At 36.5% G+C, this 24,083-nt stretch overlaps 2 protein-coding genes and 1 long non-coding RNA gene across 3 annotated transcripts; 1 reads left to right on the top strand and 2 right to left on the bottom strand.

Moving 5' to 3' along the window:
- Window positions 1–3,996: 3,996 nt before the first annotated feature.
- On the top strand, window positions 3,997–10,333 carry LOC112185767 (asparagine synthetase [glutamine-hydrolyzing] 2). Its single transcript, XM_040513871.1, is given in 14 exon segments — window positions 3,997–4,265; window positions 4,354–4,445; window positions 5,052–5,190; window positions 6,047–6,141; window positions 6,782–6,943; window positions 7,407–7,487; window positions 7,861–8,082; window positions 8,234–8,334; window positions 8,336–8,366; window positions 8,857–8,937; window positions 9,116–9,141; window positions 9,143–9,194; window positions 9,509–9,615; window positions 9,716–10,333. Coding segments are annotated over 13 exon segments (1,386 nt in total). The 5' UTR covers window positions 3,997–4,265; window positions 4,354–4,394; the 3' UTR covers window positions 9,954–10,333.
- A 1,942-nt stretch (window positions 10,334–12,275) lies between these two features.
- Window positions 12,276–19,769, bottom strand: LOC112184004 (probable LRR receptor-like serine/threonine-protein kinase At3g47570). Its single transcript, XM_040513861.1, has 9 exons — window positions 19,274–19,769; window positions 18,383–18,454; window positions 17,881–18,240; window positions 15,527–17,515; window positions 15,060–15,419; window positions 14,339–14,542; window positions 13,255–13,515; window positions 13,060–13,156; window positions 12,276–12,681 (listed from the first exon to the last, which is right to left on the bottom strand). The coding sequence occupies exons 1-6, from the start codon at window positions 19,752–19,754 to the stop codon at window positions 14,535–14,537; spliced, it is 3,270 nt and encodes a 1,089-aa protein (XP_040369795.1). The 5' UTR covers window positions 19,755–19,769; the 3' UTR covers window positions 12,276–12,681; window positions 13,060–13,156; window positions 13,255–13,515; window positions 14,339–14,534.
- A 1,293-nt stretch (window positions 19,770–21,062) lies between these two features.
- On the bottom strand, window positions 21,063–24,030 carry LOC121051487. Its single transcript, XR_005805852.1, has 2 exons — window positions 23,700–24,030; window positions 21,063–21,518 (listed from the first exon to the last, which is right to left on the bottom strand). It is a non-coding gene; the product is annotated as an uncharacterized LOC121051487 (long non-coding RNA).
- Window positions 24,031–24,083: the final 53 nt, after the last annotated feature.

Below are 24,083 nucleotides of genomic sequence, written 5' to 3' on the forward strand. Positions count from 1 at the left end.
TAAAGATCATATTTTGAGGGTTACTGGTGATATGGGCTTTGAGAGGAAGAAGAGCAGACCGGTCTGTGGTGATGTTATGGTTGGTTTGTGCCTCCATAGTTAAGCACCTAACCACAGTACAACAAATCAAATATACCAAGAAGAACCAAGTAACTATCTCCATTGTGTGATTAAAGGATATGCAAAGTGGGTGTAATTGTTAACTAAGACTGAGAAAAGTTAAAAGAGGAACTGGCTGGAGATAATTTATTACACACACACACACACACACACTACCAATTAAAAGAGGTTAGTTGTCTGCCTTTACTAGTGGATGGAATAATCAATCTGATAGAAGGTTCATAGTGGGATTAGTGGCTAGACTTCATTTGTGGTGAGAGTGATGGAAATGCGGGAAGGACAAGCTCAAAGACTTGATTAGTTATAGATACAAGCGGATGGGATCATCAATCCAATAGAAGGTTCATAATGGCTAGACTTCATTGGAGAATGTAATGGAATTGACAAGCTCAAAGACTTGAACAACACATGGAACCATTTATTAGTAGGACTTTAGTGATCTCCTTTGTCGATTGCACTAAAAAAAAACTGAGCTTCAACAACAATTAGAATTCGTGTGTATTGATCCCAATAGGCACACTTCTTAGTTCTACTAACTACCCAAGAACAAGTTATATTATCGGATAAGTATCAATCCCTTGCTCCTAGATGCATAAAGATTTGAGTTTAGATAATCAAGCAAGCAAACCAATCCTAGATCTAGGTGATTTTAACTCACTACCCTCATATACACACCTAGTGTGCTTTCAATGTCCAAAGCTAGCTATTCTCTAAACATTGTTCATGTAATGACAAATGCAAAGTATTCAAATTAGCTAGATTCAAATACAAACATTCACTTCTTGAATTAGCATGTGAAGATGATCATGGAAAGTGAATCAAATAAGACTCAAACATCAATTCATTACAAGTTTGGCTAGGGCTTTCAACCCTATAGCCCCAAGCCCCCAACAAATTAATTACTCACTCATAATCAAATACATAAGTTTCAACATGTTTATGAACATCAAACTAAAAAGTAGGGATAGAGAATGGACTAGTGATAATCAAGTTGAGGATGGTGTAGATGAACTCATGAAGGCATTGACATGGTGAAACTGGTGATGGTGATGATGATTCCTCAAGTGATGCTAGACTCCTCTCTTTCTTCTTCAAATGTTGATGATGGAATATGAGATGTAGAGATGATCAAGTGGTGAAATGGTGGAGTGGTGAAGCTTTTTGTCTATGAAATGGAATGGGTTGATGGAAAAGATGATGAAGGTTGATAACTAAGGAAAATGGTGAGACAAAGGGATGAAATGGATCAAGGAATGTCACTAAGAACTAGAGAATGGAGAGAAGATGGAGAGACAAAGAAGATGAGATGGATGAAGGAATGTGTTGTTACTTCTTTGTAGCCTCTATTTATAGGCTATCAAGCCATAGTGTTTGGCTTTAAACAAATCATGATGGGTTAGGTTTGAGCACTTAACACTATTGGAATGGTTAGGTTTAAGCACTTAAACACTAATGGAATTTGTTAGGTTTGAGTCACTTTCTGCTCATTTTTCCTTCAATTATTTCTCCACCAAGACTTCATAATGGGTCTCTGATTTCTTCATATCAAATGTTCTTCTATGAGTGTAGATCATCCTGGTAGAATTTCAGAACTTTTTGAATAGTGGTTGGGCTGAAAACGCTACTGGACTCCTTACAGGTCTAGTTTTCCAGTTTTGCTTATGCATAAAATTGGACTGATTGTTTGAAGGTCTTCCTCTTCTATCTGGCTCTTGCACTCTTCATAATAAATGTTTCTTAGGATGTCTAGAATATATTTGGAGAGTTTTAGATCATTTGGAGTTCATTTGTTCAGGCGGCTGCTCCTTCTTCCTTGTCTAGCTCACTTTCTCCTAGCCGGAGTAAGAAAATGTTCTAAGGAAAACATAATAAATATATATAAATAAACACAAGGGTTAAGCAAAAGTACAAGATTAGGGAAATAATGAAATTGGATTAGTCAACATTAAATTTGGACTTTAGAACAAGTAATTTCCATGTTTTAGGGCATAAATATGTATATGAATTATGATCCAACAATACCATAGAAACCAATAGTGTGAAACCTGAAAAATTTGATGGCCAAAACTTTAGGAGATGGCAAAAACAAATGAGGTATTGGCTAACCGTCTTAGGGCTAGTTTCTGCCTTAGAAGGTACCCAGTGAAACTCCTTCAAAGAAAACCACACTTACAATTTCCACTGCCACTAATGAAAAACAAAGTTCAAAATCCACCACTCCTAAGATGACAAAAGATAAAATAGAATATCATTGTCACAATAGGATTCTTAGCGCCCTTTCTAATGATCTCTATGATGTCTATCGTGATACCACAAGTGCAAAGAGCCTTTGGGAAGAGTTAGAAGTTGAGTATGGGTTAGATGATGCAGGCATAGATCGTTTTACTGTGTCAACCTTTAACAGCTACAAAATGGTTGAGGAGAAAACTGTGAGTGTGCAAATCCATGAGTTTAAAGACCTCTTAAGAAAAGTAGAGTCAAAAGGAACCAAGTTTACCGAAGAATTCAAAGTGTCTTGCCTCATAGATAAACTACCCCCTAGTTGGTCAAACTTTGCCAAGAGTCTTAGGCACAAACAAGGAGAGTTGACCTTAACCAAAGTGTTTAACAACCTTAGGGTAGAAGAGAAGCAGATTGAAGAAGGAAAATCTAAGGTGAATCTAGTGGAGAATTCAAACAATAGGAATAGGTTCCAACATAGAAAGAATTCCTTCAAGAGAACAAATAGAAACAATTCCTTCCACAAAAACCAAAATTCCTTTCGTCGAGACTTCAACCATAGGGTCCATTCCCACCCAAATAGGTCCCATAACAATTCCAACGACAAGAGAGAGCAAGCATGCTTTGTCTGTGGGAGGATCAATCACTTAGCAAGGGACTGCCATGTTAAGAAGACAGAAGTCTACAAGCCTAAACCCAAATGGAACAAAGGGCAAAAGGGTCCAAAAGCTCAAGTAAATATGCTTGTAGATCAAGATGATCAAAATGATCATATTTTAAGGTATAGTTCTAAGCCCTTAATTAATTTTACACACTCTAATAGTGATTGGTGGGTAGATTCTGGAGCAAATGTACATGTGTGTTTTGACAAAATGTTTTTTTTTTTAAATTATCAGGACTCAAATGGAGGAAGTGTAACCCTAGGAAATGACACTGTCGCACCAGTACATGGAGTAAGAGACATAGAATTGAAAATGACGTCTGGGAAGACCTTAATTCTCAAGGGGGTGCGACATGTTCCAGAAGTGAGGGGAAATCTTATTAGTGCTTCATGTTTAATGAAACAAGGTTTCAAAATTGTAATGGAGTCCGACAGGATTGTTATTACAAAGAATAATGTTTTTATTGGAAAAGGATATGTTAGTGAAGGTTTAATTAATTTGAATGTAGCACATGAAATGAATAAAATTTCTCCTCAAACTGCTCTGAGGGAAGGTCTTCGTACAACTTTTCTTCAAAAAGTCTCTCATTTCGTTGTAGAAGGAGATTTAAAGCTTCTCAATGATAGAATATTGGGTAGAACATCTACTCCCTAGCGAATTACCATCCTGGTTAGAGATATCAAGCGATTGGCTTCTCAACTCCATTATATAATTGTCAGACATATCTTCAAAGAAGCTAATTTTATAGCTGACCAACTGACATGTTTAGCTTATGAACATTAGAATCCTAAGGTCTAGTTTTCTTACTTACCCATTTCTGTGTACCCCAGCATTCCATTTGACTCAGCTGGAAGGGGTGTTGTTTGTGGTTTTTCTTGTAACTTTTTTCTTTCATAAAAAAAAAAACAATTAATGTTTAACAATTTATAGAGGAATTGAAACCATAATTAATTAAGGCACATATATTAGGAGATCTACCAAACTGAACCCAAATGTAGGATCAGACCAAAAAAAAAAAAAAACTCAAAATGTAGGAGTAAAAGGTAATACACACCGACACTAAAGAAACCTCACCAACAATAAATCATGGCGCATTCTTTTAAGCAGTACTTAAGACCATTGCCAAAATCAAATTAGAAGCAACCTTTGAAGAATTGAACTTCAGGCCGGAAGAGAGGGTAGTCTTTCAAATGGGAAAGACTGGGCGTTCGAGAGAGACAACTCTCAGGCCAAGCGGTCTCGCATTATCAAACTCTCGCGCCGGTAACTTATCGCATTTCGTCTCTCGAATCGAATCGGTTTTATTTTGTTCTAGCCAGTTCTTGAGAGGTTGAGTTTGTTGTTTGGGTAGGTTGAGGCATCGCGGTCCTGATTAGAGCGGGTTGTATTGCCATGGGGATCGTTACCTTGCTCATCAGCGAGGACAAGACCGTCATTGTCACGGTACTCTCTTTCACCTTTGCATTCTGAAATTTCGATTCAGATGAAGATTAGTTTTGTATTGTATTGGGAAAAAGATGAAATTTACAGTTTGGTTAGCTAGAATTGGGAGATGATGCATTTTCATTACCAAATTAATACAGTGGAATTCTGAGCTCTGTAATGCTGTATAATTAGTTTGATTCATGGTTATTGGTCGATGGAAAGTTAGACCATTACATGTGCTAATGAACTTAAGTCTGTAACTGTTGATTAACTTTGATGCTAATGAACTTCTCTTTCCAAGGCTTTTACTAAGCCGAGCAGAGTTCAGAATTTATAATTGGTTTTGGGATATTGGTTTGATTGATCTATTTATCTGACTACATTGACTTAATCTTGTACTTGATAGAAACATTGAGAGAAACATTGAAGGGTCATCAATTCCGAACTGGCAGTGACTGTGAAGTGATAGCGCATCTTGTAAGTAATTTATGACTTCAGCCATGCCTTATGACTACCTTTTTCTTGGATTTAGAACAAAAACTGTTATATCATCCCTTACTTTTCTGTGTATTTCTATTGTGCCATATATATATATTTATGTAATTAAACATATATCTTTGGCAGTACGAGGAACATGAGGAAGAATTTGTTGACATGCTGGACGGGATATTCCTTGTCCTCCTTGATACGAGAGACAACACTTTCATTGCGGCTCGAGATGCTATTGGCATAACCCCACTGTACATGGGTTGGGGTCTTGATGGTAGGTCGAGTGTAAGCTTTAGTTGTGTTTCTAACAAGCAACTGATATTTCTTTAATTGATTTCTAGTCGAACCATTTGCTTGAATTTGCTTCATTTTTTCTTTGCACGTGTTAAAAAACTTCATTTCTAAAAGCAAACGTGAATTAGCATTGAGATTTAGTGCACCCAAACTGGTAGACTGCTGCTTCAGTATTTCATTGCACTGATAAAAGAGTTTGTGGCTTATTTTTATGTTATAGTACGTGTTTTTTACCTCCCTCCTTTTAAGCCTTGATCATTCTTATTTAACCTTTGATCATTAGCTATGTAACATATGTTGAAAGATTCATATCTTTTCCTCCTGGGCATTTATACTCTAGCAAACAAGGTAAGTTGAGCTGAGCTCTAGTTACTAATAACGATTTGGTTCATGAATCAACTAACAGCCTTTAGTCTGCAAAAGTTTTAATATAAATCTTCTAAGATCAGCATACTTCTTATTATGATGTTTTTGCCCATTTGACAGCGATATAGAAGCAGGGGAATAAATGCTTCTATTATTTCACTTGAAGAAACAAAAACATTTTAGCAAACTTTATTATACATTTTATACTTGGGGGTTTGGACATACTTTATAAGAAAATATATGAACTTCATTTGATATCACTAGAAAGACTGTATCTGTATGTGTAAATTAGAAAACTCTCGAGTCTGAGTTCAGAAGTTTCTTTGTTTTTGTATATTCATTTCGTTAACTAATAACTTTCAAGATGCTTCTTCTTAGTTCACCATAGCTGAATTTAGAAATTTATAACTTTTTATGCCTTTAGATGTTGTTCAAACTACCTGTATCTATTTACAAATTTATGCATGCAGGAGGGCTGAGAAGGTGGTACAATCCACAATGGTTTTTGGAGAAGATACCATCGACTCCTTATGATCCCATTGTTTTACTCCAGGCTTTTGAGAACGTATGCATTGATGTGCACCACCTATAATCCTACTTCTTTTCTTTTTTGTTTTGTTATCTTTATTCATGAGTTGCAACCATCACGTAAGAGATCAAACTCCATTCTTGCAATTTTGTTTACCAAAACCTTCTTGTCATATCTGGTTCTTTGTGTGGATCCTGGCATTGAAAGGAATCTTAAAAAGTAGAGGTTGGTTGGTGCCAGTTTTCTCTGTGCTAATTTTAGTGTTTGGGAGTTATTTAGTTGGTATGCAACTTTGCTAGTTACAGGAGACTTAAGGAACTGCTTCTGATATATATTAGTACTTATATTGGTTATATTGGAAGATACATTCCTACTTTTATCGTTTCCCTCTTCATATTTTACGTCTGGTATAATTATTGAAAATTTGCATAATGTACATCCTTTGTTTCTGCCTGCCTTATATCATAATATTAGCGTAACAGTTTAACTAGTGCTTTAAGTAATGGTGTCTAATGCAAAAGATATAGATCAATTTAGGTTTTTGGATCAAAGCTATGAATGATCGTCAGATATGTGGTTTGTTAAGAGAGATTTAAATGGCCTCCGTGCCCCATTCTGCTTTGACTATTTAGCTTCATAATATTCTTACATTTTTTTCGTTTTCCTAATACTGTAGCCTGTGTTAAAGAGACTTATGACAGATGTACCATTCAGTGTTCTTTTGTCTGGAGGATTGGACTCATCACTCGTTGCTGCTGTGGCTTGTCGCTACTTGGCTAAATCAGAAGCTGCACGTCAGTGGGGGTCACAATTACATACCTTTTGTGTTGGCTTGGAGGTAATTATACTTCTGATTTTCGATGACCAAATCTGACGCTTGATCAAATGCAGTTTCTTTTTATATAACCAGAATGCTGTCTTCCCGTCTTCTCTATTTTTTTTCCCCAACAGTGCTTAGAAAATGGTACCTACACAATTTTTTCATTTTATAAACAAGAAATGTTTGTTTATAAACTTGGTAGACAACCTAAATCCTCTTTAAACAAGTATAAAAATTCAACCATGGCTGGGTTTCTTGTTGTTTAGGCCTAATTGCATCAAAGTGCATTAATAAGTGATTAACTTGGTATGTTTAATGGTTAAGGGAAAGGTTCTTGGTGTTAGGGTTCAATACCCTTTGCAATGCAAACTTTTGTACCGGGAAAGGTTTAGATGTACTTTCTTGTAGTCAATTTTTAACTAAGATATTGTCTTTCTGATATTTTTTTTTTGTTTAAATGCTTTACATTTTCAATATTCAGGGTTATCCAGATTTGAAAGCAGCAAGAGAAGTTGCAGATTATCTTGGGACTCATCATCACGAGTTTCACTTTACTGTTCAGGTAATTTATAAGGGATGTAAGAAGAATACTTTTACTAAGGCTCAAGGTGGAAATTAGATTTTCTTAAATTTAAGACTTCAGGTAATCCTTTTGCAGTTTTAATTTTACCTTATTGAATATTTAAGGTTGCTTGAAATAGGATTCAGAATATTCATATTAATTGGTGATTGGAAATACAAATTGCGTTCATCCTGATTTTCTCGCTTCTACTCATTCTACTTCTTCCCTGAAGTCTTCTCTCTCTCTCTCTCTCTCTCTCTCTCTCATTCTCTCGCTTTTCATCAATATTTTTCTACATCAGTAATCCCAGACAAAGGCCTGGATATATATATTAATCCGAAGAAATAATTTGTTTCTTTGCTTCATATTTCAGGAAGGCATAGATGCACTTGAAGAAGTTATCTACCATATTGAGACATATGATGTGACCACTGTCAGAGCCAGCACTCCAATGTTTCTTATGTCTCGTAAAATTAAATCTCTGGGAGTAAAAATGGTCCTTTCTGGTGAAGGTTCGGATGAAATCTTTGGTGGCTACTTGAATTTCCACAAGGCCCCAAACAAGGAGGAGTTTCACCAAGAAACATGCCAGAGGGTATTCTCTATAAACTATCTCTGGATTGTTCTCTTCTCTTGTTTTTTTGTCATATGTTTACGTACTTGCAGTATTACTGGATTTTATTTTAGTACCATTGATAGCTATTATGGCTTCTTTGTCTGACTGAAATTTTGTGACTATTCAACAGATTAAAGGTCTTCATCTGTATGACTGTCTGAGGGCCAGCAAATCAACATCAGCTTGGGGTGTTGAGGCTCGTGCACCGTTTCTTGACAAAGAATATATCGACTGCTATGGACATTGATCCAGAATGGAAAATGGTATGGCAATCATTAAACTTTGTTTTTTCCTCCAATTTTATACACAGTTCATGTATTGTAGTGATTTGAAGGCTACTAACATTTGGCATAGTGGTTGCTCATTATAAACTGTTGGGATAGGAATATCTTGTTACAATTCTATGAAATGATCCAGCACATGTGGACATTTTTCCTATTATCAAAGGATATAGATATACAACTATTTTCTCCCCGTTCCCTCACGGAAGTTATTTTTCTTGTCCTTCATGACATGTTCATGTGTGTTATGAATTATGCCATCTATGAATCCATTTTATGCTGAGTTGTAGGTGTCAGACATATCCTGATATGCCTAATCTAAAGGATGGTCTATGGTATGCTTAGTGTCTTATTAGATTATACCTACAATGCTGTAATGACATTATTGGGATTGCCTTGTTTGCCAAATTTAATAACAATTGAAAGTTATTATAATATTCATACATCTGAATACTTGCATTTGTAACTGCAGATCAGGCCTGATCTTGGAAGAATTGAGAAGTGGGTCTTACACAAAGCCTTTGATGATGATCAGAAGCCATATTTGCCAAAGGTTGCTACTTTTTACTTTTGCCCAACCATTATGCTAATCTAGTTATACAGGGTTATCGTTTTGCATATTCTTTTATTTTTTCTTGGAAGATTTTCACCTTCTTGGATGCTTGTGCCAATATATTCATGCAAGAATTAATATGTTTTCAACTTTTCCGCTTTCTCTTTTTGGGTTATAGCACATCTTGTACAGGCAGAAGGAGCAGTGGTGTCGGTTACAGCTGGATTGACGGGTTGAAAGATCATGCAAACAAACAAGTATGCTGCATTTTTTGCTTGCATTTTCATTTTGGACAGAAATTTTCTCCTTCCAACTAGGTCTTATATAATGTTGCCATGCCCCAACCAACCGCGATTTTAGTTGAACTGTGTGGTCCAGATTAAGAGTTTTGCAACATAACATCTCAAAGTTAGCATGATAAAATTAACCATTTTATGAAAATATTTCATGTTCGCTATTTCAAGTTAGAGGTGCACTTTTGAAAAAATTCAAAAAGCAAACACTATAGATGCTTGCTTCTTCCTTAGCTGCATAGAATAATAATTCTTCATTTTTTTTTCTAAATGGACAGGTAACAGATTCAATGCTGATGAACGCAAGCTTTGTCTACCCTGAAAACACTCCAACTACAAAAGAAGGATACTACTATAGGACTATCTTTGAGAATATTTTCCAAAGGTGAGCCACCATCTTTCCTCCCATCTCTTACAATGTCAGTTGACTGAATTGCATCATTGTTTGTTTACCTGAGTATGTTCAATTTGCTATTTATGGACAGAATGCTGCGAGATCGACAGTTCATGGTGGTCCAAGTGTGGCAAGCAGCACAGCAAAAGCTGTGGAGTGGGATGCAGAATGGTCCAAGAACCCCGATTCATCTGGTCGTGCTGCACTTGGTTGGTATACATGCAGCTGCGTATGAGGAATCCAAAGATGTAAAGACTGGAAGTCTTGTGGGTGACTCTCCACAGAAACTTGTAAAAGGGGTTGCAGAGAAAGTGGCTGCAGTAGTTTGAGTGGGATGAAAAAGGTAGTGAATGTTATAAATGCTTTTCTTCTGTCGAAATTATGTTGACCATGTTCTTTTGGATCAATGAAACAATGTCAGATGAGATATACTGTTGGATTGATATTTATTCTGATTCTATAGCAGATGAGACCAGAAGGCCCTGTAGGGAATCCGTCACGACTATTAGTAGTTTATATAACTAGGAAGGCCTTGCTATTGTCTCTTAGGTGAGACCAGACTAGTTGATGCTTATATTTTCAATCTGTAATTTTCTTTGACGACGACAGGATTATGCTATCGGTTCGACATGTATGCAATTTAGATAGGTTTCTACTTTTATGTTGTTTCTTCGATCCTTCATCTATAGAATGCAGTCTCGATTTTCCATTCCTTTTTTTTTTATTTTTTTTTATTTTTTTAGATCATCATTCTTCCTATGTGATCATAAAAATTCCATAGTAGAACTTGAGCAGAATCCAGATTCAGTTTTTTGTTGTCTGAACTGGAGTACATGTTATTATGGAGACAGAGACTAAAAGAAGAGTACAAAGTTTTTTTGAGAAATGGACGTCAATTTTATTGAGGATATCAATTACAATGAGAAACAGAAGCAAAAGGTGTACAAATTGGAAGAGTATCTTTTGGAAACTTCAGGAACTTCATTACATTTGCTATTTCAAATAAATTTTACATTCTCATTCCCCTGATACACAACTGAATTCAAAAACAAAACAAAAGATTTGGCAGAGGACATGAGCAGCTTCGTTCCCATTGCACTTGAGCCTTGAACTCCGACCGGCATTTGGCATGGACTATAGGACCCAACTGGCCCCTGAGGGGCATTTATACATCCACCTTTATACATCCACTCGTCTGTCTCATGACTATAAAACTCTGCTCAAGGTACATTTACTTTGATCCTCGTCTGCCGGAACAACCATTTCTTCATCACTAGTCTTCCTTTTCTTTTCCGCCATGCCACTGGTGTCATCAGCAGGCAAAACTACACCAGAAAGTAATGCCTCAGCCTCAGCCTTTGCATCAGTAACGAGCCACATGCTTGTAGTTGCATAAAAGTTACAAAAGGGCTTCTGCTTGAGGGTTTTGGACATACGGTTCTTCTTGACATGCCAATCCATATGGCTGCTGTGCTGTTCTTCACACTTGAACCGGAGTTGAACCGGAGGCCATAGCTTTTACATTGCCTTGGCAGACCACCCTCATACAAGCCGATCACCACAGATTTGCGATGCAGATTTAGATCAAGGCCGGAGAACTCACATCCTACCACAGCATCCTTCTCCTCTTTTCGTATCGGGTTACTTCAACGAAATGACTCCCTGTGCCAGGAGAGAATCAATTAAACCAGGAACTACTACTGGAACATCAGCAGCAGCATTTTGAACGGGCAATCCAACTTGCTGTGGTACAATAGGTACAAAATTTAGTGAACTAGCACCCTCCTGTCCTCCTCTGCTTTGGTTTTTCAATGAGATCACACCTTGTGCCATTAGAGACCCAAGCAAACCAGCGACTAGTGGACCAGCATTTTTAACCGGAGTTACGCCTTGCGATGGTAGACGATGAGGGACACAATTTGCTGAACTAGTACCACCTAGCCTGCCCTTGAAAATTGTACCCACCAGATGAATAAGGTGGTATAACATCAGAACAGGAGCTTAAACTAGCTAAACACGAGGACAAAGAAGATGGTGCATTGCATGAATGCTGAAAGACACCAGAAAGAGGACTTGTGATAAATGTTGACGACATGTGTTACATTCTAAAACCTGGCGAAAGTGTATTGGGAGAGATAATAGACATGTTTTTCTATGATGTTGCTTCAGTTCTGATTTTCTTTTTCAATATATGACACAGGTTGAGTCCGAGAGTCTGGTTTTCAACAACAACCAAACCATATATAAGATTCTAGTAAACATAGCTATTATGGTATTGACCAAAAATATATCACAAACTAGCAAACATAGCAGAAACATTTAATTCCCAAATTGTCTAACACCCCACCCATCTGCCAACAAGTACTCAAAACAGAACAACAAGATTTAGCATACTCAAGAATTTCATGCATAATATTCACAGAGCCTACAATTTCATTGTTTTATCATGATTCCCTCTCATTAATGGTTTCTGGTATCTATTGTCCTTTTTCCTGCATTGCAGAAGAAATTGCAATCTTCCCACCATCGAGAAAGTTGCAATTTTGTTTTCCATTGAAAGCTATCACTGAGATTATCAGATGAGGAGCTTACACTAGCTAAACATTCTTGTGCTTCCTAAACAAGCTTAATTCATATGTGAAACATCATGATAAAGAATATGCTGCATTACATGATAAAGAATATAATGGTACAATGATTGGAGTACAACACCCTGACACCTCATAAATCCTAGGCTAGCTTGCAATGCATACCTATGATTGAACTGATCATCCAGCGTCGGATTTAGTTCAATTGAGATTAACTCTGTGGGGGCTGCACAGAGCATGTGATGTTTAGCTTTTCCAAAATTCTCATCAATTGGTTGCGATTTCCAATACGAGCTCCGAAGAGAGGAAGACTTGTACTTTTGTGGTTGCGATTTCCACCAAAAGAAGCCACAATACAATGCTAATAACAATCAGGATGCTAATCACAATTTATCCAATTGCTTTACAGCTTTTTTTGGTGTCATTTAAACTTTGAATTAATCCTTCTGCGAGCGTTGTAGACCTTCACCTGCAAAATCAGAAGGTAGAAAATGTTTCACCACTTTTTTGTCAAAGACGTCAAAAAAGTAACCCCAACAACTCATTTTGTGGTACAAACTGAACTGATACATGATTAATTAAGGAATATATGCTGCTTACTCTTGCAGCTCACTATTCAAAATAATTTTCTGAGTGCTAGTCGCCTTCAGTTATTCATGACGAGTAAGAATGTAAGCAAAAGCAAACTCAACTGCTATATATGGTTTTATAATGGATGAGATGCATGATTTCACGGTGTATATTTATGCATGATTGAGAAGTAGAACTCCATAACTACAGATCAGTGCATGCTATTTATAAGGAACTGAGAGGTACTGATACATAAAATCATAAATAAAGGGCTTACTGGCTTTCCAGCTAATCTTATAGAGCTCTTCAGCAAAAATGCAACTTCCACCTCTTCCTCAATCATGAACCTCATGAGGTCCTCCTCCTCAATGCACCTACTCAAATGAAGGTATAATATATGTCAAAGGATCAAAAATGAAAAGGTGACCAGAATATAATTAAATACACACGTTATTAAGGTAGCATTTCTCACTTGGAACCAGGCAGAGAAACATTAAGGAAAATGTGGTAGGCAGCAGCAGCTGCTTCCGTCTCACTGGCAATCTCCTGGCTATTTTGTTCACCCCTTCATCGTACAACTCAGTATAGGAGGTGGACAACCCTGCCGAACTAAGAAACCGCATCCACCAATACCTCCATGGTCCTACCTGAAACCCCTTCTAGCTTCATTTTCATAAGCTTTCCCATATCAATGTATTATTTCTCCTCTCCAGCTTTAGCCTTCTTTGGCCTCCTGAAACTCAGTAGTTCCCCACCCATCTCAATCTCAATCAGCAAAGACACAGCAAAGAGACAGAAGACACAGGAAAGAGGCAAAACCCTATATTGGTCAAGTCTTACATGCAGGGTATCACGAAGCAATAATAGACAAAAGATAAACCAGTTTTGCAAAGAAGATGAAAAAAGCCAGATTAACATGCCGGAAGTGGAACATCAATTTCAGACACGGATTACATAAAAGGGTTGGATGAAATGGAAAACCAGAGAAAATATCATATAGCATATTGAGATTGATGATGCCTGCTGTACAGAACCATTTGCAATTAATATGAAGGTTTCACCGGCTGTTATATATGACCAACTATTGAAAGATTCAAACTTGGATAGCAATTGAGAAATAACTACAGTACTAGTAAAAACCCTTAAAATCAACACTAGAAAAACCTATCAAAATCTGAATGACTAAATATTAAGTATGTGGAATCAAAGAAATTAAATAACAATGCAAAATTTTAACTTATGACGAAACAGGGGAGTGGGAAATACTGGTAAAGAGAGAAAATAGCTAATTCCACTACAGATTCAGTCAGGATCATCAAAAGTACACAAGGAAAAGAAAACTGAGCAGTCTAGTCCAACAGCAATAGAAAAGTGATTCGAATTTCAGAAGTGGGATTATCTTATAAAACAAGGACAAAGAATATAGAAGCTAAGCAAGCACCTAGAAACAATTCGAAGGTACAGGCGTATAAGCACTTTTAAATTTACTACTGGAATTAAATTTAGAAGCACAGACAGTAAACAAAGCAACATTAGAAGCTCTTTCTGGAACTCACCATTGGTCTGGCAAAGGATATTCACAAGTTTTGCAATTGGCAAGTAATGGAGCTTAGAGCAATGAATCAGTGTCAGGTTTTTAAGAGAAAATAGGTGTCAGACAATGAAATGAGACTACTTCTTCACACACTGAAGCCGATTATCATGCTCTCCGAGATGTGAGGCTTTCTAGAACACACTTCATTCGATTTGCAATCAGTCTTCTGCAATATAGAATACCAAGCAATTTTAAATTTAAGGCAATCCCGCTTCCAGAAATGACTCCAATTTTGAACAATCTCTTGTAGATATGATTTGAAGAGATGAGAGAAGGATGTGCATCTGCTCTTGAAATGAACTCAGTTTTGTACATACATTCGTTTTCATCGCATTCAACTTAGGTGCATGCATTCCTCCACCAGGAAACTTTAAAGGATTCAAGATTAGTTTTATATTGTACCATGATGAGTACTTTGAGAACTTAAAGATAAAAAAAATTTGAGAAAATAGTAGTGCTTTTGTTTTTTTAAGCAGCTAGCCTCAAAGCAGAAAAACACAGAAACTACAAAACTGCAAGGAGCTAGATGGAAGTTATTTTTGAATGGAGTAAATTACCAACCAAACATGAGTCAGAACCACACTATCATACAATTACATAATCAGGTACAGAATCAAATGACACGCCAAGATATATCGACACATTAAAGGGTTACCAAACAGGACGACAGTTCAACACCTCACCTCCTGCTGCAGCGTGCTTTGAAAACTTGATCTTGATTGTTTTAAGCATGGCTACAGCCTCTTGCATGTTTATCCTCTCTTCCGGTGATTCTGCTGAACAAGCAACAGCTAATCTCATAATGGATGATAAGCACTCCCTCTTGCTCACGAATTCATGATCCTCCTCGGTTCCAAGTAAAGTAGCATCCACAACTTCAGCTATAGCATCCGCATCTAGAAAACTTGCAACCCATTGATTAAATCTCATGTCCCCAATGAAGATCTCATCGGTTGGCTTCCTTCTTGTGAATGTTTCCATCACTACAATACCAAAACTATACACATCCCCTCTTATGGTCACTATTCCTTCCATTCCATACTCTACATATATATAATTGATTTAATAATTAAAAAAAAAAGTACAAAAACTTTCATAATTGAGGACAACATACATAATTCAAAGTTCAAGTAATAACAGAGTACAACACCTGGAGCAATATACCCAATTGTGGCTAGAGTCATGGTTTGAGTCATAGAATCTCCTCCACCCAAGAGTTTTGCAATACCAAAATCAGCAACATGTGCAACCATATCATCATCTAGTAGGATGTTGCTTGGCTTCAAATCACAATGGACAATAGGTACTTCATAACCATGATGAAGGTACTCTAATGCCGTTGCAACATCTATCATTATATCCAACCTCTGCATTATGTGCAAAGAAGAATTCTGAGAATACAACCACTTCTCAAGGCTCCCATTAGGCATGTAATTCAATACAAGACCTTTGAAATCAATTTGACTGCAGGAACTGATGACTTTGACAAGATTTCTGTGACGAACATTACTTAGCACTTCACATTCAACCTCAAAACTTGTAAATGCCCTTTCTAACTCCAAATTGAAAACCTTTATCGCAACGTCTATCCCATCTGACAATGTTCCTTTATATACTGAGCCAAAACCCCCAGTACCAAGTAAGTTGCTTTCATTGAATCCATCTGTTGCATGTAGGAGCTCTAGGTATGAAACTCTTCTCCAGAAAACTTGAGGTGTCAAGATAGTATGTGCTGCAGCTGTTGCATTCTTTTTTCTGCGTAACATCAACATCCAAAATATGGAGGCCGCTAGAAGCATTGCTGACAAGATCCCCGGAATAACATACTTGAAGATAGATATACTAGTTTTTCTTTTGCATGGTGGAACTTGAAATTGGGATCCACCACAGAGTCCATGGTTTGAAACAAATGATTCAGCAGAGAAGTTTTTGAAAGGACCGCTGCTTGGAATTTCTCCTTGGAGTCTGTTGAAAGACAAATTCAGGTACTTGAGATGTGAGAGTGCTTCTAGAGACTTTGGAATCACTCCAGTGAAACTATTTCGAGATAAATCCAATCCTTCTAAGCTTACACAATCTGCAAAGGAACTAGGAATAGGGCCTTCTAGATTGTTATGTGCTAAGGAGAGATTGACCAAACTCACTAAACTCCCAATGCTACTTGGTACACTCCCAGATAATTGGTTGTATGATACATTTATGTATATAGCAACTTTCAAATTACCAACAGAACCTGATAGAGGTCCAATTAGAGAATTGGATGACAAGTCTAGTTCCAAGATATCTACAAGTCCCCACAAGGAAGATGGGATTGTGGAATTCAACAAATTGGATTCGAAGGATAGTTTTCTTAGAGATGCTGTTAGATTACCCAAGCAGGAAGGTACAGAACCAGAGAGTTGATTCCCACCCAAATACAATTCACTTAACTTTTCTAGTTGACAAAGCTCATCTGGAATGTATCCTTGCAATGTGTTATCAATCATAAGCAAACCTTGAAGATTATGCAGTCTTCCCATTGAGCTTGGAATTGGCCCGCTCAATTGATTATCTCCCAGGCTTAAAAGTATCAAGCTACTCAAATTCCCAATATCACTGGGGATGTCACCTCTCAAGCTGCAGTTTGCTAAATGAAGTTTTTGAAGTGATGTAGAGAAATTACTGAAGGAAATCGAAAGCTTCGCATTTAGTGGATTGCTTCCAAAGTCTAAATAGCTCAAATTTCTAAGATTTGGCAGACAAGAAAAAATATTAACTTCTGGAGTAGAGGTATCAATGGTCAAATTATTGATGAATAATCCGAGCCATTTAAGGTTTGTCAAGAGGCACAGAGGGGTTGGAATATATCCAGAAAAAGAGTTCTCACCCAGGTCTAGAAACCGAAGCTCAGAAGCATTGAAGATGGATTTGGGGATTACTCCACTGAGGCGATTCCCTCCTGCTGCAAACACTTCTAGTTTTGGAAGCGCAAGACCTATGTCTGCTGGGAGGCTACTTGAAAGCTGATTGAAGCTGAGATATAATACTTTTATTGTGGAGATATTGAAGATTGAGGATGGGATCTGGCCATTTAGATTATTTTGACCGAGCACCAATTCCTCTAAATTTGGAAGATAACCAATCTCATATGGTATAGGACCTGCAACAGTTATACCAACACCCTGGCATTATTCCATATACTAGAAAAACCACGTGAGAAAATTTTTATTTTTTATTTTATTTTTATTTCTTACTTTTCTTTTTCTGAACATGGAAAGTGAGGAGAGAGATAAGATAGGGGGAGAAGAGAAAATAAATAGTTATAAAATTCAATTAGGAAATTAGTGACGTTCTTTTATTAAATTATGTAAAATAGGTGTAAATTTGTCTAAATCATGATGGAACAATATAATATTATTATCAAAATATAAAATGACCATATATATCATCTTTTGGATTGATAATTCTATGAACAAGTTATAAAAATAATGATAATTAAATATATGCAATTGAGATTATGAATACCTGTCAAGCTGTTGATGACAAGGCTAATCAACTTTATCCGAGTTAAGTTCCCAATATCTTTGGGTATGCTTCCACTAAATCTGTTATCCCCCAACCCCAAAGTAAGAAGTTGTTTGCATTGCCAAAACTTGGATGGAAGTGGACCATCAAATTGATTGATACCCAAGTTCAACTCTTGGATATTTGGAAGATGTTGACATATATTGTCAGGAATTCTACCACTCAACTTGTTTCTATAGAAATTTACAGTAGTCAAAGATGACATATTGAAGACACTCATAGGAATAGGCCCTTTTAAGGCATTTTCTTTCACAAACAACTTTTCAAGCTGATTCAAAGTGCCGATCTCACTTGGAATTTCTGAAAAATCAACACACCAACTTATACAAGATATATGATATACTCTATACTATTTCACATAAAAAAAGTAAAAAAAATTAAATATGGGGCAAGTAGGGTAACTAATATCTATTTAAATCAACAAAACCGATAGATGTCATACCTTTAAAATTATTATTATCAAGGCAGATTGCCTTCAACATTGTTAGGTTCCTGATTTCTCTGGGGATTCTACCTGTTAATAATTATTAATAAGATATTTGCTTACCTTAACAATCTAGGTTGTCAAACATATGTAATTGAGAACACTTATAATCTTTACCACACATTGATTACTTAGGAATAAATCATGATATATAGAAACAAAATAAAATAATTATTGCATATATGTCAAATTGTTCTAGTTAAGATCAATCGTCTTTATCTGGGTTAAGTGGCCAATATTGATGGATATCCTTCCACTTAAATTGTCATGTGATAATTGTAATAAAAGTTGTTTACATAATATTGCGACCATTTGGATGTAAGTGGACGGTCAAGTTGGTTATAAGAATAATCCAACTTTTGAATGCTCAGAATGTTGCTATATAGTGTTCAAAAGTCTTCCAGTCAAGCTGTTTTCATATAGACTCAAAACTAATCGAAGAAGACATTTTGAAGACAACCATAGTAATTTATAGGCCCTTTTAAGGCAATGAAATTCACTCACAACTTCTTTAGTTGATTTAAAGCGCCAATCTTATTTTGTATTTCTTAAAACTTAACAATTATATATTATAGTTGATCATCTGCACACAAGATGTCTGATTGAAGTTTCAAGTGTAGAGCATATGCACAACTATTATCTCTTTAACTAATTCAACCAAACCGATTTGTAACATACCTATAAAATTGTTACCATCAAGGTCAAGGTATATCTCCTACAATGTTGTTAGGTTTCCAATTTCTCTTGCTATGCAATAATTATTAATTAGTGTATCTTATACCTTAACATGCTATGGTGTTAATAGATTAGGGTTCTAGATAATTTGTTGGTGTGTATTTTAGTTCGTACCTGAGAGTTGGTTATAACTCAGATCAATTTCTTGCAACGTAGATAAGTTGAAGATGATAGCTGGTATCGAACCTGAAAATTGATTACCAAACAACCTAAAACCTTGAAGTTTGGACAAGGACCCAAACCATGATGGTATCACTCCCATAAACTTGTTGTATCCCAAGTTAATGAACTTCAACCGGTGCAGGCGAGCCAACTCGTGAGGCAAGGTACCCTGGAAACTGTTATTTTGGATGTCCAGATCAACAAGGAATGATAAGTTGCCTAGCTCAGGAGGAATGGTGCCCGCGAGACCAGAGTAAGAGACGTTCAACTCTATGACTCGATGAAGGCGTGCACCACAAATGACGCCAACCCAGTTGCAAACAGGGGTGGTGGTTGACCAATTGGTAAAGATCATGTTTTGATTGCTATGGGCTTTGAGAGCAAGAAGAGCAGACCGGTCTGTGGTGATGTTAAGGTTGGTTTGTGCCGCCATAGTTAAGCACCTAGCCGCCGTACAACAGATCAAGTATACTAGGAAGAACCAAGTAACTCTCTCCATTGTATGAATAATGGATATGCAAAATGGGTGGAATTGTTAACTAAGACTGAGAAGAGTTACAAGAGGTACTTATTGGAGATAATTCACATACACACTACCAATTAAAAGAGGTTAGTTGTCTGCCCTTACTAGTGGATGGAATAATCAATCCAATAGGAGGTTCATAGTGGGATTAGTGGCTAGACTTCATTTGTGGTGAGAGTGATGAAAATGCGGGAAAGACAAGCTCAAAGACTTGATTAGTTATAGATACGAATGGATGAGATCATCAATCCAATAGAAGGTTCATAATGGCTAGACTTCGTTGGAGAATGTAATGGAATTGACAAGCTCAAAGACTTGAACAACAAATGGAACCATTTAAGTAGGACTTCAGTGCTCTCCTTTGTCGATCGCACTAAAAAAAATCTGAGCTTCAACCACGATTAGAATTCGTGTGCATTGATCCCAATAGGCACACTTTTTCATGATCCACTTATAACAAAACAAATCAAGTTAACCCTTAGAATAGTTTGTTGGAATGCCTGACCCACATAAGCACATGTTCATTATGTAAGATGTGATTCAATGCAAAGCATGTAAATACTTGATCATATAGCAACTCAAATAATTAAAGCATCAAGAACATTAATAACAAAATCTGCAGTTCCAATTTCTGCAGAAATGATTCTATTGATTTGAGTTGAATTCTGAGTCTATCAGTATACATAGATTCACATATGTAGAAAAATAACTATGTCAAATACAAGATTGTTATTAAACAGCAACATGAATCACAAATGATATATATAATCTACAGCAGAACAAGTATTGATTACAAAGCAAAATTTATAAGAGCACATGATACTAACACGATGGAGTGCCACTGTCCATTGATGCTTCTCCAAGATCCACTCTTTATCTCAATTGTTAGATGAGACAATTATTTGAGTGTGTGAAGTGTTCTTGCAGGGATCAATGTAGGCTGTGTAATCCTATTATATAGACAAAGGCAAATGAGACAGTTCCTTCCAATCAAGGAACTGTCATGTAACTGCCATACTTTTGTCTGATTAGATTGATCCAAATAACCATACAATTTGAATTTCAAATTCAAAGAAGATCATTATCATAAAGCCAATTTTCGATTATAGGTTTTACGTATTTATATGTGTTACTACTTGAACTCAAAACATCTTACATATATCAGCTTAAGTAATATTGCTGACATCTAGTTCTAATGAATTTTACACATTATGCATATAGCTAACAAGTAGATGAACCCACAATGTTTTGTATACAACAAAAACTACATAAGTCCAAGCAATATAGACGTAGACATGCAATAGAAACTACATATAAGTCCAAGTAAAAATCTATATATTATCAAACGTTGTGTAAAAACATAGAATGATAAATTATTGTACCCAACTAGTTTGGAGTACATTCCTGCTGCGTAACTTTGCTTCAAGATGATAGAGGCTTATTCACCAATTTGATAGCCACATAAATTAATGATCCATCAGACTTGCTCAACTTTGTCCACTAAATTAACAAGAAATGCCTATTTTGTAAATGGCAAAGGTCCTCACTGCCCTGCTGTATAGTTTGAAACTTCGAAAATCATTCTGGTAATATCTTGTCCTAGTATGACTTGGAGTATCCATGGACAAACTATTTGGTCCTTTCCGAGGCATATTGAGGATGTCATAGTTGAAGCTGTCAAAAATAGCCAAACAATAATTACAGAATAATAACAACTCAAAACAATTCCTTACGGAAGTAGACCAAACTTGACTACCAGCATCAATAAGTTTCAATTAATGTTTAGAAATTATGATGGAAATCCATTAATTGCTACTTGTAGGAATCTTGGTTCTACTAACATTTTAGTTGCAGAAGTTACTGCTTTGAGGGAAGGTCTTCGTACAACTTTTCTTCAAAAAGTCTCTCATTTCATTGTAGAAGGAGATTCAAAGATTCTCATTGATAGAATATTGGGCAGAACATCTACTCCCTAGCGAATTCCCATCCTGATTAGAGATATCAAGCGATGAATTGGCTTCTCAACTCCATTATATAATTGTCAGACATATCTTCAGAGAAGCTAATTTTGTAGCTGACCAACTGACATCTTTAGCTTATGAACATTAGAATCCTAAGGTCTAGCTGGTTTTCTTGCTTACCCATTTTTGTGTGCTTAGCATTCCATTTGGATCGGCTGGAAGGGGGGTGTTGTTTGTGGTTTTTCCTTGTAACTTTTTTCTTTCATAAAAAAAAAAAAAATTAATGTTTAACAGTTTATAGAGGAGTTGAAAACATAAATTAAGGAACATATAATATGAGATCCTATCAAACTGAACCCAAATGTAGGAGTAAAAGGTGATACACACTAAGCTATCTCTTACCAAACTGGCTGGAGATAGTTTACACACGAATGTAGGAGTAAAAGGTGATACACACCACCATTAACGAAACCTTAGCATATGAAACCTCAAAACACGTGTACCCCAAATGTAGGAGTAAAAGGTAATACACACCAAGCTATCTCTTACCAAACTGGCTGGAGATAGTTTACAAATGTTTACACTACTAATTAAGGGAGGTTAGCTGTCTGCCTTTAGTCTTTTACTCACAATCAGGCAATCAGCATATGAAACCTTAAAACACGTTCAAAGACATGACTAGGTGTAGATATTATGATTGACAAAGAAATGTGTGGATCAAATTGTTAAAGGAATGGACCCATTAAAGTAAACTCAAGTGCTCTCCCATTAAAGACTTGAACAATAAATGCTTAGAAAACAAGCTCAAAGACTTGAACAACAAATGGACCCATCAAAGAAAACTCGAGTGCTCTCCCATCAAAGTAGACTTGAATGCTCTCCTTTGTTTATCACTGGCAGAGAAGACTCGCCTTAGATGGCCTTGAGACCAACTTGTAATGATTTAGTTTGTTTGTTTTTTTTTAGCTCTCCATGTAACAAAAAAATAAAAAGAGAAAAAAAAGTGGCTCATCTGCTTGGTTAAAAGTAGTACGTTGGATTAAGAATTGGGTAAAATGCTCATATAATACCTCAACTATCACGAAATACACTTTTTCGTTCCTACAAATTTTTAGAGAGTTTTGTGGTAGATTTAGTATCCTTCCGTTGCATATCCTTCTTCCGTTAGGTAAGCGAGGAGTGTGTGAGTCTGATCAGAGATGTAGCAAGTGAATGAAGAGATATTAGAATTGTTTTACTGTGCTTGAAATTATCTATGACAAATTCTTAAGTCTACATGGATTCAAAGCCTATCTATGATGTTGTATTCAATTCTGATTTTCATTTTAAGGTATGACAAACAAAACTGAGTTGAATCTATAGTCTGCCTTTCTTATGGAAATTGAGATTGCAACCATTAGATCATCAAGCTTAAGCTTTTATGGCAGGATCAAGAAGGTTATCAAACTAGTACACAACATGGGCTTGAAGACATATAACTAGTAGGGTCCCTAACCAGTATGCAGTTCAGGCAAAATAAAATAGCAGTATCAAATTCCAGCATCCTCTAACTCTTCACCGTTCTAACAACAATAAGTGGCAATCGACAACGACCAACCATAGAAATTCCAAGATTTGCATATTCCTCAAGAATCTCGCACATAATATTCAGACATCTTGTTATATGTGTAATGATTCCTCCCCATTGATGGGTTGCTCAAGATTGCACGTAGAGAATTATAAGTTCATTAGAAGTGCATCATCTTATTTGAGGGAACATGAAACCTAGTCAATTTATGCAAATGAAAGGAATTCATAGGTGCAGGTCCAAGTTAAAACAATAAACCATGGCACATTCTGTTAAGCAGTACTTTTAAAACCATTGCCAAAATCAAATTTAGGAGCAGTGTGTTACCATAAGAACTGAGACTGTTGGTGATTTGGAAATAATATCAGTGGGGAACCTTCTCTCTCTTAGTAAAGGACATTTGAAGACTGGAGCTTTGAATTTCAAGCCATTTGAAGATTTGAACTTCAGGCCAAATGGGAAAGACCGGGCATTCAAGAGAGACAACTCTAGGGGGCCAAGCGGTCTCGCATTATCGAACTCTCGCGCCGGTAACTGATCGCATTTCGTCTCTCGAATCAAATCGGTTTGATTTGTTCTAGCTAGTTGTTGAGTGGTTGATTTTGCTGTGTGTGTAGGTTGAGGCATCGTGGTCTTGATTGGAGCATTGCCATGGGGATTGTTACCTTGCTCATCAGCGACTGGCTATTGTGGACCCTGCCAAAGGAGATC

The sequence above is a fragment of the Rosa chinensis genome, chromosome 2 (genome assembly GCF_002994745.2).
Source record: "Rosa chinensis cultivar Old Blush chromosome 2, RchiOBHm-V2, whole genome shotgun sequence".
Lineage (NCBI taxonomy): Eukaryota > Viridiplantae > Streptophyta > Magnoliopsida > Rosales > Rosaceae > Rosa > Rosa chinensis.

Coding starts and splice junctions, on each gene's coding strand:
- LOC112184004 (XM_040513861.1), bottom strand. CDS start 19,754: ATGGCGGCACAAACCAACCTTAACATCACCACAGACCGGTCTGCTCTT. Junction 18,455..19,273: donor GAGTTATAACCAACTCTCAG/GTACGAACTAAA, acceptor AATTATTAACAG/GTAGAATCCCCAGAGAAATC. Junction 17,516..17,880: donor TGTCATCAACAGCTTGACAG/GTATTCATAATC, acceptor TAACTGTTGCAG/GTCCTATACCATATGAGATT.